Below are 14,254 nucleotides of genomic sequence, written 5' to 3'. Positions count from 1 at the left end.
AAAACATAAGGCTATAAGGCAAAAAAGTACAACTATTAAAAAATCTGTCAATACGTTAACTTGAATCCAGTTACGATAAGCGACAAACCACGTGTGTTATATTTATAATATATTTATAATAACATTATAATAACATACAATTGTAATCGAATAATATAATGGTTAAGTAACAGCGTAATTATATATTTTTTATATATATTATCATATATTTATATATATATATATATATATATATATATATATATATATAGGTTTGATCAAGTAATCTTGAAAATATTAAAAAACATATTATATATATATTAAAAGGCATCTCAGTGGACGCTTGTTTGATGGAAGCACTTCAGACGTCTGCGTAGAAACAGACTTTGAGTCGGTGACGTTGCAAACAACACGCCTCTTCATCCTCTCTCTCTCTCTCTCTCTCTCTCTCTCTCTCCATCCTCCTCTTCTGGTCCACATACAACAGCACAGTTTCTGCTCGTGCATGTGGCAAAATAAGTGCATCCTCCAAACCCCAGTCCTGCAATCCTCCGGGCAACTCGTCATGAAGTCTGCAAGGTAAATGCGGTTCCATTTGCGCCACGATGCGACTTTTTTTTTCTATTCGAACTGCGACTAAACATCCTGCACGAATGACTCCGAATAGAAAGGAAAAAAAAAGGAGAAATTATTAATTGTTAACACAGTGACAATCTCGAGCGATTGTGTTGCCTTGTGACTGCAGCAAAAGTGATACTATATAACAACACACACACACACGCTTGTTACCCTGGTAACATGATTCAGCTGTGATTGTTGCAGCCTTTAAAAGCAACAAATGTGACACCGTTTTTTTTTCTAACATTCATCTCAGCAGAGAGAACCTGGTGGTCTATTTATAGTGTGTGTGTGTGTGTGTGTGTGTGTTGGGGAGGGGGGGTGCTCAAGGATTTCTGCCAGACTGCCCAGCGTCTGTTTGGAGATGAAAAGGAATCCGAATTGTGAATTAGTAAAGGGGCATTGAAGATGGTTCTGACTGCGACATCAAAGCACTTAATCCTGTTCTCTCTGCTGATCACAGCCAACACTGTGAGCTCTTGTTGATCTGACGCTCGTGTAAAGTGCAGACGGAGCAGAAGTTTTTTTTTTCCACCATGTCCACACTTGTAAGATCTGCAACCTGTGTCTCACCAGGAGTTAAGAGATGATGATGATGTCGGGTCTTCTCCGTGGCCTCCTCCTCCTCTTGGCCGGCACGTGTCTGTGCGTCTTTGGCAACCCGGCGTCTCGCCCGGAGCCATCCTCCGGCCCACCTGAGGTCACGGATGCGGGTCCGGACGAAGAGCCGGGGACGCCGGGGATGGAGGTGGTGACGCAGGCTGGAAACGGGGCCAGCTTCGGCGGGAGATCTGGGTCGAGCGTAGGCGGCGGAGAGTCGGAGGGAGATGCTGAGAGAAGGATGGAGGCACCTGTGGGGACTCCCTCAGGTGGGCGGCCGGATGAGAGGAGCGTCTTCTCAGATGTGAACACGGATCCACCTGAAGATGGAGGCCGGAACGTTGGACCTCCAGACTCCTCTGTGAGTAGTCAAAAAACCATCGCTCCTATTCCGGTCACGTCGTCAGATCCCATGTCGGCACATTTGTCAACGTGGTACATCGACGCCGCCACGACGTCCACGCTTTCGGACCCACTGGAGCCGGACGTCGGGCCGGACCCCATGCCCAGACAGGACGACATGGAGAGCCTTTGGACAGAGGAGACTAGACCCAGTGGAGGTATGTTCTAATATTTCTCTTTAATATTTATTAACAGGCGCTGGAGGAAGGTGCAATTATTCTGCTGCTTCCTGCCAACTGCAGGTTGAAATATACAAAATATTGTGCAAGACATGCTCTTTTTTATGATCTATGCTGCTGAGGTTGTTGAAAACCACCCTCTGTGGGAATAATAAAGACGTATCCTATCTGAAAACTAGCATGAAGATAATTTGTAATTCATCTAAAAAGTATTTAATACTTAATATCCTCATTACTAATCACAAAATATTAAAGACTAGAACTTTTTTTTCCAAAATAGTTATTCCCTCGATTAATGAACTAAGGCATACTTTGTTTAGGAGTCATGGAAAGGGTTGTTACAGGTTAGATTCCAGCTTGATTGATTGATCTTCACCAAAATCCCCCCAAACTCCTGGAAGAATGTCCATCAAAGACATGTATTTCCTCATAACTTTGCTACATAACTTAAATGATTCCACCCAACGTTATTATTAATTCAATTTCAATTCAATTTTATTTAAAGTGTCTTATCATAACAAAGTTATCTCAAGACACCAGTTGAAATAAGACTATAGTTGATTAAGGAAAAACCGATCCCAGTGATTCAACACAATAATTAATCACTTTAATTGATACTAAATATATAAGATATTTCAAGTGTCTGGTAAGCAAGGCGCGTGTAGTGAGCTGTATCTTAAACGGTAATAAAGTGACTAAACTTCAGTTGTATTCAACAGTCAAGACCAGGAATAATTTGACGTGTCGTTGTTAAGGTTCAGCTTTATGTTGATTTCCATGGAAGAATATAGAATATCAATATACATATTTCTTTATGCAATATATTATAGTTCAATTTAATCATTTCTATATTGAAGGTTGAATGAGGTTTTCTTTTTAATTAATAAAAAAAGAAATAGAACATTTTTGATGTTTTTTTACACATAGTTTGCTTTTCTAATTCTCAAAATGAAAAAATAAAATTTAATTTCAATTTTTTAGCTTTTTTAATTCAATGTTTGAATAATAGTATAATAGTGCTGATGACCCTGTTATAATAACATTCTTATATTGAATTTAAAGGGCTACAAAAAAAACATATTAAATTGAAAAAAATATATTTTTAATATTTGGATTCTATGTGTAAAAAATGTGATTACTTTGAAAATATTAAATGTTTTAAAATTCAGTTAACCCCCCCAAATATTCAAACTTTTAATATGTAAATTACTTCATCCAATTATTAAAAAAATCTTTTAAATGTTAAATTCAACCATTCAATATTCTGATAAACTTCTACAACTTGATGATAAACGTTGTTAAAATACTGTCTACACGATGCAGTGACGGTGGACACTGTGGGCCTGATGTCTGAAGACGAAGCCACCGAGGGAACCATGTCCTCAGAAGCTCTCCCTCTCATCTTCGAGCCCGTCGAGGACGTCACGCCGGAGGAGGCGACCTCGCTCACCTCGGCGTCCCGCCGTGCTCAGCCTCCTGCTGCCATGGCGACCGACGGCGGCTGGCATCCTTCCGAGGTGGACCTTCAGCAGCCGGTCACCGAGGAGCCAGACAGCGACGGTCCCTCGCACGCCACGCCCCTGCTGATGCCAGACTGGACGTCACCTTGGCAGGCGTCGGGCTCCGAGCTCCTGGATCCGCTCGGCCAATCGGATCCGACCGTCTCACGGCGACCCCCTGGAGTGGACCTAGGACCACTGGAGGACGGATCCGATGAAGGTGGAAGAGATGATGCTGCATTTTTTTTCAAGATTAGTGAAATGATCACATCATTATTAAAAGAAAAGTTCAAATAATGGTAGCATTTTCTTTAAAAAAAACATAAATTAACTGTTTTTTAAGTCAAAAGTTTGGATTATTGTTATTTTTTCACTCGTTTTAAATCTTTCCTTTTTCTACCTTGACCCTGAACTAACACAAGGGTCAAAATATTAACATTTAAATAAATGTTTTCCTAATTTATTAACATAAATCATACATTTATTCCAAAAAAATCATTATGTTTTCCTCTGTTCAGGCGATGTGAGGACAGCAGCCCTCCAAGAGAGCAGTCCTACTTCCTCAGCCTCGCTCTCATCCATGCAGGATGCTTCCACCGCCGTCACCATGGCAACCTGGCTGAGATCTAGATCGGGGCTGGATGAGGTGGATTCTGAAGGTGAAGTTTACTTTTACTCCACTGCGACAGGATTTTGAACACGTTCACCGATGGGTTTTGACGTTGTCAACAGAGGATGAAGATGATGAAGAGGAGGAGGAGGAGGAGAATTCGGAGGAATCTGTGGAGGAGGACAGCAAAGAGGACTTGGCGGGAACACCCGGAAAATCCTTGACGCAGCCTCCTTACAGCATCATCCCTCCTCCTCCAGTGTGGGTCCAACGCAACGACGGGCTGAGTGAGTGCACGCGCACACGCACACACGCGCACACATGGAGGGACACGACATGACACGTCTGTTCTCTTCTAGTGCGGAGCTGGGTAGAGCTGATCAGAGAGAAGGTAAGGGCGACCTCTGCTGTATCTACGAGGTAATGTCATCCTGCCATTTACTTTCAAATCTAAACCTTCATTCGTTTTGAATTACTTTACCAATAATGATGATTTTACATTTATTTATCTGTGAGATGTGTCCAAAGCAAGTTTCAATGTTTTATATGGTCAACCAGGGATTTAAATACATAAAGCTAGCTCTAAACTAAATTCAAAATATCAAGAAATGTTCTTTGTAAACTAATTATTTATTACAAATTTATAGCTTAACAAGTGATGTGTAGTCTAACCTATTTTGTTACATAGGAAATAAGGTTGCAAGAAAATACTGATAATCTTAAATATATAATAAATTAAATATATATTTTGGGGGATTATTATTTTCATTATAGCTCTTTATGGTTTATATTTCAATAAAGTGTCAAATAAAATAACTATATTTTTATAATTAACGTCCAAATATAAATAAAGCTTTTGTTCATTTGTGTTGTGTGTTGCATTAAACATCCGGCCATTAGATGGAAGCAGTCATTATTCCTCTGCAGCTGAAGAATCAATTAATTTCCTGGAAATCCCAGCGATGACTGAGGACGAGAGGATACAGCGACTCCAGCAGCGTTTAAGGCTGATGTTTGGACATATTTTCGTTTCAAAACAAATGAAAGCAATAAAGACTTCGTCAAAAGTCATATGGTCTGTAAAAACTGCAACGCCAGAAATCAAGTACCCGGAGAATACTACAAATATATACTTGTTCCTATACAGCATCACAATATATTCTATCGTGGCCCTGTATGGCTAGATTACTTCCAATACACATTGGCAACCTACTGAAATATTTTGTTTTAGGTGCCAGACAAGACTGTTTGATAAATGTACTGCATTGTACCTACTGTATGTATGACATTTGTAAAATTAATATGCATTCCTTTGAGAGTTTATATATATATATATATATATATATATATATATATATATATTTACTTGTTAAAATGATTCATGTCCGCCAACGCATTTACTAAATATCAAAGTGGATTATGTTCATGTTAATATCATGACCTATAAAGATGCCGGAGATAAAATACGATAAAAGATAAATACAATACATAAAAAACATAGATTATCGATGTCAAAAATTATACATAGACTTTCAATATGGTTTGGTAAATATACATTTAGTTTGGCCGAAGACTTAGACAAATAAAAGATGTTGGCCCCTTGCTTGTTTGAGTTTGACACGCCTGTTTTAATGCTATGTGTTTCTTATTTGAGTTGCCAATATAATACATTATTTCTACCTTGCAGGCGGGTTATGTGTCTGGTATGTTGGCCCCTGTAGGCATTGGCATCGCAGGGGCCCTTCTAATTGTTGGCGCTCTCTATAGCGTCAGGATGATTCATCGCAAGAGACGGAACAGTTTCAAACACCAGCGAAGGAAGGTCCGACAACCAGAGGTCAGTATTCCATTCTTAAAAAAACAAATATAAGGTTTTTAAGTAACTGACTAACTTTAACTTGTTCTCAGCAACCTGGTGAGCTGAGCACGAGCGGTCAGGACCAGGCCATGCTCCTGGCCGACAGTTCCGAAGACGAGTTCTGACGCCGTCCGGTTCTTTATGAATAGTGATGCTGTTGAAGGTTTTCTCTCACCATGACAACCGCATCTTCAGTCACCCGCGGTTTGTCTGACTCATGTGACCGATGCATTGGTCAGTATTGGTCATATACACAGGTCAGTGTGTACGTCCCCGTGACACATGACAGGGACGAGGCGCGAGGACCATAAGTTGGTAAAGAGTTCGGGTTTGTCTAAAGGGCTGTGGTCAGGATGAAGGAAAGTGTAAATATGTGTACAGTCAATGTAGCTGACGCGAATGTACATAAAGTAACGTGTTTGTCAGGAGCAGTACAATAGCACATCGAAATAGATGGCAATATATCTTGTTCACTGGGACCAATAATACTCCTTTAGATTTCAACTTTTAAACCCGTTTTCTTTACAGTTACTAGTTTTCCTAGCTTAGCTGAGTGAGTGGTTTAGTGAAAACAAAAGTAAATAAAAATTTACATGAACATGTTTGTTCAATGCAAATGCTCAACATCTGAATATAAATGGACAATATGTTTATTTACAACTCATTTCTTTTTAAATCGTAAACTGTTTCGTAGAAATACGTTAGCATGCTAATAATCTTAATTTAATTGTATTATATAAAAGTTAAACTTTAATTTAAATGTTTTGCTTTTTTATACTTATTATCATTAGCTTTTTATAAGATAATTTAATAATTAAATAGGTAATTCTAAGAAACTGGTGCACTTTTTTTTTGTATATTTGCTAGCTTTGCTTGCTAGCGGTTAGCAGAGTAAGCTACAGTCATAATGATGTAAATGTAACCACGTATACAACTTATGAGATTAGATGCTAAATATTAATAAACACTAAATGTTAAAATTGTAAATCATCTTCTTCATAACAGGTTAATAAAGATTAATTTGATTTGGTAAAAAAAAAAAACATTTTAAAGATTGAAGTTCAGTGTTGAAACATATTTTTGCTAATCTTATGTAAGGTTTATTTAAAAGGTTCCACGTGGATGTTTTTATTTAATGTGAAAAAGGAAAATGGCACCAGTTTCAAAGAATGAGCCCATTACGACTAATAGCAGTAAACCCATCAAACGAAGGGCTCTTTATTTAAACACATGTCATTTATATTATTTTAAAAGCACAATTATTAAAAAACAAACAAAAAAAAAACTTAAGAGCAGCTCTTTGCACAGTATTTTATGCATTTTGTTAGTTCAGAAAAGGGATATAAGACACAGCAGGACTCGTGCGTTTGAAGAATTCATTTTTAAATCTATTTCAGAAAAAAACACAAAAGAAAAAACGTTTTTTCAGGTCATTCACACCATTGTGGTTCAAAACATTCCAATGTAATATCACAACCTGTTTTAATCAATTTATATTTCCTGCTTGTGTGGAAGCAATATTGTTCAAATGTGTGGTCTATAGTGTGACTTTCTTTTGTGTGCGACCAACCTTGTGTTTGTAATGACAGACAACTTGAAACAGACAAGATGTTTACAGCATTAAAAAAAGAAAAAAAAAATCAAATAATTTATTTCTGTGTTCTTTTTTTTTCTTCCATATTAAATAAAGGCTTTTGGACATTTTCAGATCAAAATTAAAAGGGACGGCAAAGAGCAAGAGGTGGCGTGGAGGAGGATTTGCACTTTGTGGAGCGGTGGAGCTGCAGATGTGTAGATTTTCTTGCCTTTTATCGTGGGGGGGCTTCCCGGGCGAGGACAGGGTTCGTTAGAAGCAACACTTCAGACTCGGACATTTTGGGGACAACTAAACACTGTACTGGCATGTAAAAAAAAAAAGAAAAGATAAACGCATGACACCACTGGCCACAAATGACGCAGCCCTTCAGTCTGTGGCGACCAGAGGTCTCTGGATCGATGTGGAAGGATTTAATGCCCAGAGCGTGACTGGATACGAGGACAGAGTTTGGTGATAAAGCAACAAATTCTTCCGAAGGACGACAAACTATGACACAGGTTTGTAAAGGCCCCGTCATCCATCTTGTCATCATTGAAAAGGAAACATTTGTATGAAAATAAACACTCGCACCTTCGAAATGGTTCACAAGCAAACGCAAGCATCAATTTGCTGAAAAAGAAAACTTCTAAATTCAAGGTTGTGGACTATTATTTGTGTAACCTGATTTAAAAAAAAAAATGCCTTTCAGGCTTCAAGCAGGTTGATGGCAGTGTTTTTAGAATTTGACTCAGTAATAAACCCAGCAGGTCAATATGCATCGTCTTAAAAAATAAATAATGGCTGAAATAGCACAGCAGCTGGTCGCGATTGATCGAATGAAAAAAAAAACTGTCTAAACAACTCTTAGTGAACTTGTTCGTGTACTCGTCGCCGTGAGGAAGTCTAGTGGAAGGTGGTTGTGTTCAGAGCTAAAAGGGCGGAGTCATTATGCATGTTGACAAAATGAACCAGCCATGACAGAATCTTTAAAGAGTTTTGTTAAATTAGTCACAGATTTGCATAAGTCAAACGCATTCTTTTAACAGCTGTAGTTTTGGGCAGAGAATCGTTACGGTCTCGTTGAAAGGAGTAAACAGAGACGAGTGAGTGGCCGTGTGACCGGATTGGCATTCTCTTGTTCCAGAATTAGCAGAACCTGGCAGTGCTTTTTTTTTTTCTTTTCTCCAGGAGATATGCTCATTCATTAGGAGGCAAAAGGGATAGCTGGGAAGACCCAAAAGTCGGGGTTAATGTGTGAATTTCGATCAAACGCTCCGCACCGACATGCTGACACCAAACAGGGATAGGTTTTTATCAGAACGCACACTCTTTGCACCAAATCAACGCATGCCGAGACAGTCCCGTTGGCCGAGGCAGGCGATGGAAAGGGAAAAACGTACGTCCGAGAACAGATTTCTTTTTTTTTTTCCTCACCCTCTCGTTTCCACACGCCCGCGGCGCCCGAGCGAGCGCACACAAGCGGGCTCGACACCCGCTTTAAAAAACAAACACGTGAAGGCTGTACAAACAGTCATACTCGAGCGCTCCTCGTCCAGATTACAAGGTTAAAAAAGAAACACAAAAATAAACTCCACAAATATATTTTCTTTCCCAGTTTGTTTTGCGTCTGTCCTGCCCGACTGTCGCCTGGATGGTTGTGGGTTGTTTTCCTGTTGGATGTGGACTCCCGTGTTCCCACCTGAGCTGCCCTCACAACCGCCCCTCGCTTCCCCCCCCTACCCTTTTTCGTCACTAAAAGCTTGTAAAACATCTGGAGGGCTTCAGTCGGCCAACAGTTCTTCACCGTCAAGGACAGAAATTGAGTGATTGTGTGTGTTTAGAGTGAAATGACCAGGGCAAATCTGAGGCTGTGTAGCCGTGTACACTGTGAAACGGCACCCGCTTCCGTCCCCCCCTTCGTCTCGTCTTCTCAGCGGAGCCACAGTTTGAGCCGCAGTGCGTCGACTCCGTTCAGGTAGTATCTGAAGAGCCGCTTGTCTCGGACAAAGCCTAAGTTTTCGTAGAGCTTCAGGGCTGATTTGTTGGTGATCTCAGTCTCTAGTACGACCTGTTGGCAGAGGGAAGGGCGTGTCAGTGTAATCCAGTCAAACTAAACATTCCCTTCAGAACAACTGTATCTCGAGACTTGTTCTCAAGTGTGTGTGACAAAAGCTGCCATGAGGCACATTCTTCAAAAGATAAGATAATCCTTCATTTGTCCCACAGCAGGGAAACTTTTGATAAAACTTCTTATCAAAAGATTCCTGAATGAGTATCACAGGACAACACAAGGTCTGCTTTTTTTCCCTCTAAAGTTCGATTATATTGAACACAAGAAAACCGGCAAAGAAAACTAAAATAAAAAGGTAGAAACAGAAGTGTAATTTAGTTTTTAATTGAAAAGGATAAACATTGACATTTAAAATTGCATTCCTGAGCAGTAAGTAAAAGTAAATAATCTTAACTAACTTCAATATTTCATTAATTAATTGAAATAGAACTTGATGCATGTCAACAGTACTTTGATATAAACGGCAGCACCCTCAAGTTTGAAAAGTAAACTAGAGGTAGTGACTTATACAGAAAGGTAAATAATGCAAAGCTAACATAATGCATAAAGGGAATGATACTTTGAACAAACAAACAAACAAAAAAAGGTTTTCAATGACAGCTATGACTCACGTTGGTTGTATTGCATAGCAAAGGCTTATTTCTTTAAGTGTCACTGAGCCTTTATTTTTTAACCTTTAAGATAAAGGAACAAAACTATGTTTCTTTCCTCAGCTTCCACCATCAAACAAAGCTAAGGGGGAAACATTTAAATGATCATCAAATGGGGTCAAAAAACACCATTAATTACAGTCATTTATTTTAACATCTAGTCCTGGTGTGTCAAACTCGATCACACAAGTAGCCAAAATGTTCGACTCAGTCCAAGTCACGGGATGAACAATTCCAGAGTACAGTTTATTTAAGAGAATAGAATACCTTTTTCACTTATTTTAATAAGTAAATAAGCTATTTTAGTTCATTGTTAGAACAGGAAGATTTAAAAATTGCACTTTCGCCACAAGACATAATTAGTTTTGCCTATTGAAGCACAAAAATCTTCACTTTGAAGATTATTTATCATGATGTCTGATCTGTATCGCGTTCTGGAGAACAGGACGGGTGCCGATATAAACTTGCATGGCTGGTATATGGTTTTCTTGTGGGCCACGACCTGATTGTGACATCAAATTATCCAAGTAAACAGGAAAATTAAACTTAATCTTGTGGTAAGACTGTTTGTTCACATTTAATTGAAAACAAACAACTTAAAAAGCACCGAGACAATGCATACCTCTGGCAAGGACCTTCCAGCATTCAATCAACTATGAAAACAAGGGTTCATTTTTGTGTATAATTATTTGTTACTGTGCCCTTTATATCATATATATTATTCTTTTTTTGTCAGTTTAATTATCTGTTCATCGTTATCTGATCACTTTAAAGTTATTTTTGAGATATTTTGCAAACACATTTAAACAATCACACAAAAAAAGACCTCAATTTGAGCAGATGTCTATGTATTGATGGTAAATCATTCTTACTTCGTCACAGTCGCCCTCCACCATGGCATAGATGGCCTTCTTCACTAGATTAGTACCTGGGGAGAGAAAAGGAAGCAATGAAACTATAGAAATATCTTCAAGACGCACTGAGAATCTACAAGTTCAACAGTTTGATATTAGTTTAATGACACGTGTTCATCTGTGGTTTACATAAAAAAAAAGTTAAATGGTTTTCAACCATTCATCGATGCACATATTCCTCACCGATACTTTTCCTTCTGTGTTTCGAGTCCACAGCCAACATGGCGATATAACCACGTCTGAACATTTTCTTGTGCATGTCGAGCTTGCACACGATGGCGCCGACACACTCCTCCTCCACCATGGCCTGAGAGACAAACAAACACAAAAACACGTTTGTCATTTCAGTTCGAGCGTCAGTTCCTCTGATCTTCCCGTCGCGTCTCCTGTTCGGCTGGTTCTAGGAGCCGACCTCCGACCCCTCGTGTCAAGGAACTTCCTATGCTTTTGACAACGTAGGGCTCAAGAAAAACAGGAACGAGGAGTTTCTAACTGGAAGCACGAGACTACATGACAGTCAAACGTTCTTCTCGTGATGAGGGGAAATAGCTTTGATCAATTACAGTTAATTTAAAGATGATTCTGGAGAAAATAGTAGGGGTTTGAGAAGTTATCAATACATTGATATATGCAAGTAAGTAAGTCATTTTTATTTATATAGCGCTTTTCCAGACCAGGGTCACAAAGCGCTTAAACAATCAAAACAATATTAAATAAAGTGTATACTTTAAAGGTCAAGATAAAACTGATAACATAACAGGAGTTCCAGAAAATCAAGGAAAAGCCTGAACAAATAAAAAAGTCTTAAGAGGTTTCTTAAAGGAGTCAGTATGTAATGTAGTAGTAATGGCGACATTTCCCCCACGATATTGTCTTGATATTCGTGCTTTCAAATCATACTTATTTTATGGTTTATATTACAATAAAGTATGTGTACAATTTGATTATTTTCCAGCCACAGTCTTAAGGTCCTCCGCAGCTAAAAGAAAGATGAAATACTGGGACATCCCAGCGAAAGACTAGGTACGAGAGGATACAGTCGACTGCTAAAAATGGATGGTTGCACATTTTTTTGGTTTCAAAATATCAAGTCATGCGATCTTAATACGCTAGAGTCAATTACTCAATACTATAAATATATTCTCGCTCATAAAGTATTGCATTATATAGTATGGTGTCGACAGGTTCTTGCTTAAACACACCACTTATATTTAGCGACTAGTGTGATTATACAAAAGAAATACACGAATAAAAATGTTAATTTCTACATCATCTTTGGCCTCATCAGGTTCAGCAGTTTAAATAAGATGGTCAGGAATACTCACTCTCAAGTAATACATAGGTTTTACGATTCTATGACACACGAGACTTGTCACACGGTATTAGGTCGTAAATACTCCTAAGATGTTGTGGGGACTCACCAGGAAGCAGAGTTGCGGCCAGTTGTGGATGAAGTACCTGTAGGTGTAAATGGAATAAGGCTCGGACAAGTCCTTGGTGATCAGTCTCATAATCCAGGGCATCTGCAGCTCCGACTCGTAGCGCACATAACAAATACCGTGGCTCTGGTCCGCGTCCGGGCCGAGGTCGAGCCGGGCCAGCTCCTCCGTGGGCGGCTGACAGTCGGCGGGGATCTGCTCCTCGGACTCCCTGTGATCCAGACCATCCTTCTCTGATCCGTCGCCAGTCCTCGGGTGAGCCGGTACCCCATTCATGCTAGTGCTAACCGGGAGCGAGAGGCTATGGTTCTGGGAGCAGGGGGGGCCTTCCTCGCTATTGTTTCTACACAGCGGCGCCTCACGGTTGTCCCCGGACGACGACCTCGGAGGGTCAGGCCGTGTGTCCGGGAGCTGGAGTCGGTCTCCGTCCTCCACCGGACCCGCTAGCAACCCGTTGAGCTGCGGCTGCTCCCGGGCTGCTACCGTGTTGAGGTGCAGCGGCGCCTGGCTAGCTCGGGCTAGCATGTTCTTCTGCTGCTGCTTCTTCTTCGCCGCCGAGCGTTTCACCTCGTTTTTGCCGGCGGACGAACCCTGTCCGTGACCCGCCGGGTGTCCGTCCTCCTCCCCCGCCGTCTCCGAGTCCACGGCGCCGGTGAAAGGAGGACTTTGAGCCGGGGAAGAAGAGGCGCTACTACTAGGCCGCGGCGGCACTGTGGCCATCCCACCGCATTAAAAGGTGGAGATTCGCGCTGGAGAGAAGGTTTGCGGACAGTCTCATTCACGAGAGGCGAGGACTTCAGAACCACCACCACCACCACCACCTCCCTGGACGCACCTTGAGCTGAGCGAGAACTGGGTTGAGGTCAGACGAGCGAGAGAGGCGACGGTGTAGCGGCTGCTGGCTTTCTCCTCGATCCCCCGCTGCCGCTAAATGCTGTCGCAGCAAACGCCATTGCAACACACCGCAACAGTGACGTTTTACGACGGTTGCCGTAAAGCAGAGGCCTGGGTCATTCCAGCACAACCCACGCAACTTAGACAAAAAAATTATAATAAGTGAACAATCGAACAAAAAAAAAAAGAAAACCATGAATGGTCATGAAATATAAAATTAACCTATGATTAAAATTGATTTATAAAAATAAATTCAAAGGGACAAAGAAAGTCGATTAGCTTTAATAAAAAAAACTGTATCGCTAGCTTCATTTTGAAAAACTTAAATAAACAACAATACATTTATTTTAACTATTTCAGCCTTGGAAAAATATTTGTCGACATTTAATAAATTAGATTATACGACTGTAGTCGACGGAAATACATATAAATACAAATGACTTTGTTGTGAGATTTTTCTTTTTACTCCATACATACTAGTATTTCACCTGTTTTCATTGATGTTATAAACAAAGATTGAATCTAGAATAATGGAGGAAATAACCATTTTGTTTCGTTTTTTCAAAGTTGTATCTTGCACTTTAAAGTATATACTTTATTAAGTATTGTTTTGATTGTTTAAGCACTTTGCGACCCTGGTCTGGAAAAGCGCTATACAAATTCTACCAGCTGATGGCGCTACAGTACAGCTCACGTATAAACGCAATCATTTAACTGCAGCTTTACTTCACTCCGCAAGATGTCGCTATAAGATAGAGGCGCGTGTTTCAACTACTAGTGGTCACGGACACAGTTGCAACAACAGGATTGATTTATTTTTCAATTATTTAATGATAAGTTTAGACATAGAACGATTACAATTATCAAACAAATACATTTATTTAAACCCACGAAATAACAGAAACATATCAATTCTAATTACTTTAGTAACACCGTTTTTGAAATACGCTTTAATAAAATAAAAT

General features: G+C 39.9%; 2 protein-coding genes across 2 annotated transcripts; one reads left to right on the top strand and one right to left on the bottom strand.

The window, feature by feature from the left end:
• Positions 1-477: 477 nt before the first annotated feature.
• On the top strand, positions 478-8,156 carry armh4 (armadillo like helical domain containing 4). Its single transcript, XM_087778746.1, has 8 exons — positions 478-558; positions 1,174-1,757; positions 3,102-3,497; positions 3,796-3,936; positions 4,010-4,174; positions 4,247-4,278; positions 5,575-5,724; positions 5,796-8,156. Exons 2-8 carry the CDS (start codon positions 1,184-1,186, stop codon positions 5,868-5,870), a joined length of 1,533 nt encoding a protein of 510 aa, XP_087634872.1. The 5' UTR covers positions 478-558; positions 1,174-1,183; the 3' UTR covers positions 5,871-8,156.
• A 146-nt stretch (positions 8,157-8,302) lies between these two features.
• Positions 8,303-13,364, bottom strand: naa30 (N-alpha-acetyltransferase 30, NatC catalytic subunit). The gene is made up of 4 exons (XM_087778748.1): positions 12,378-13,364; positions 11,140-11,263; positions 10,915-10,970; positions 8,303-9,389 (listed from the first exon to the last, which is right to left on the bottom strand). Exons 1-4 carry the CDS (start codon positions 13,113-13,115, stop codon positions 9,252-9,254), a joined length of 1,056 nt encoding a protein of 351 aa, XP_087634874.1. The 5' UTR covers positions 13,116-13,364; the 3' UTR covers positions 8,303-9,251.
• Positions 13,365-14,254: the final 890 nt, after the last annotated feature.

Source organism: Callionymus lyra, chromosome 17 (genome assembly GCF_982586985.1).
Source record: "Callionymus lyra chromosome 17, fCalLyr1.hap1.1, whole genome shotgun sequence".
In the NCBI taxonomy this organism is placed as follows: Eukaryota; Metazoa; Chordata; class Actinopteri; order Syngnathiformes; family Callionymidae; genus Callionymus; species Callionymus lyra.
The sequence above is the reverse complement of the archived record's forward strand: the minus strand, read 5'-3'. Positions and strand labels throughout refer to the sequence as shown.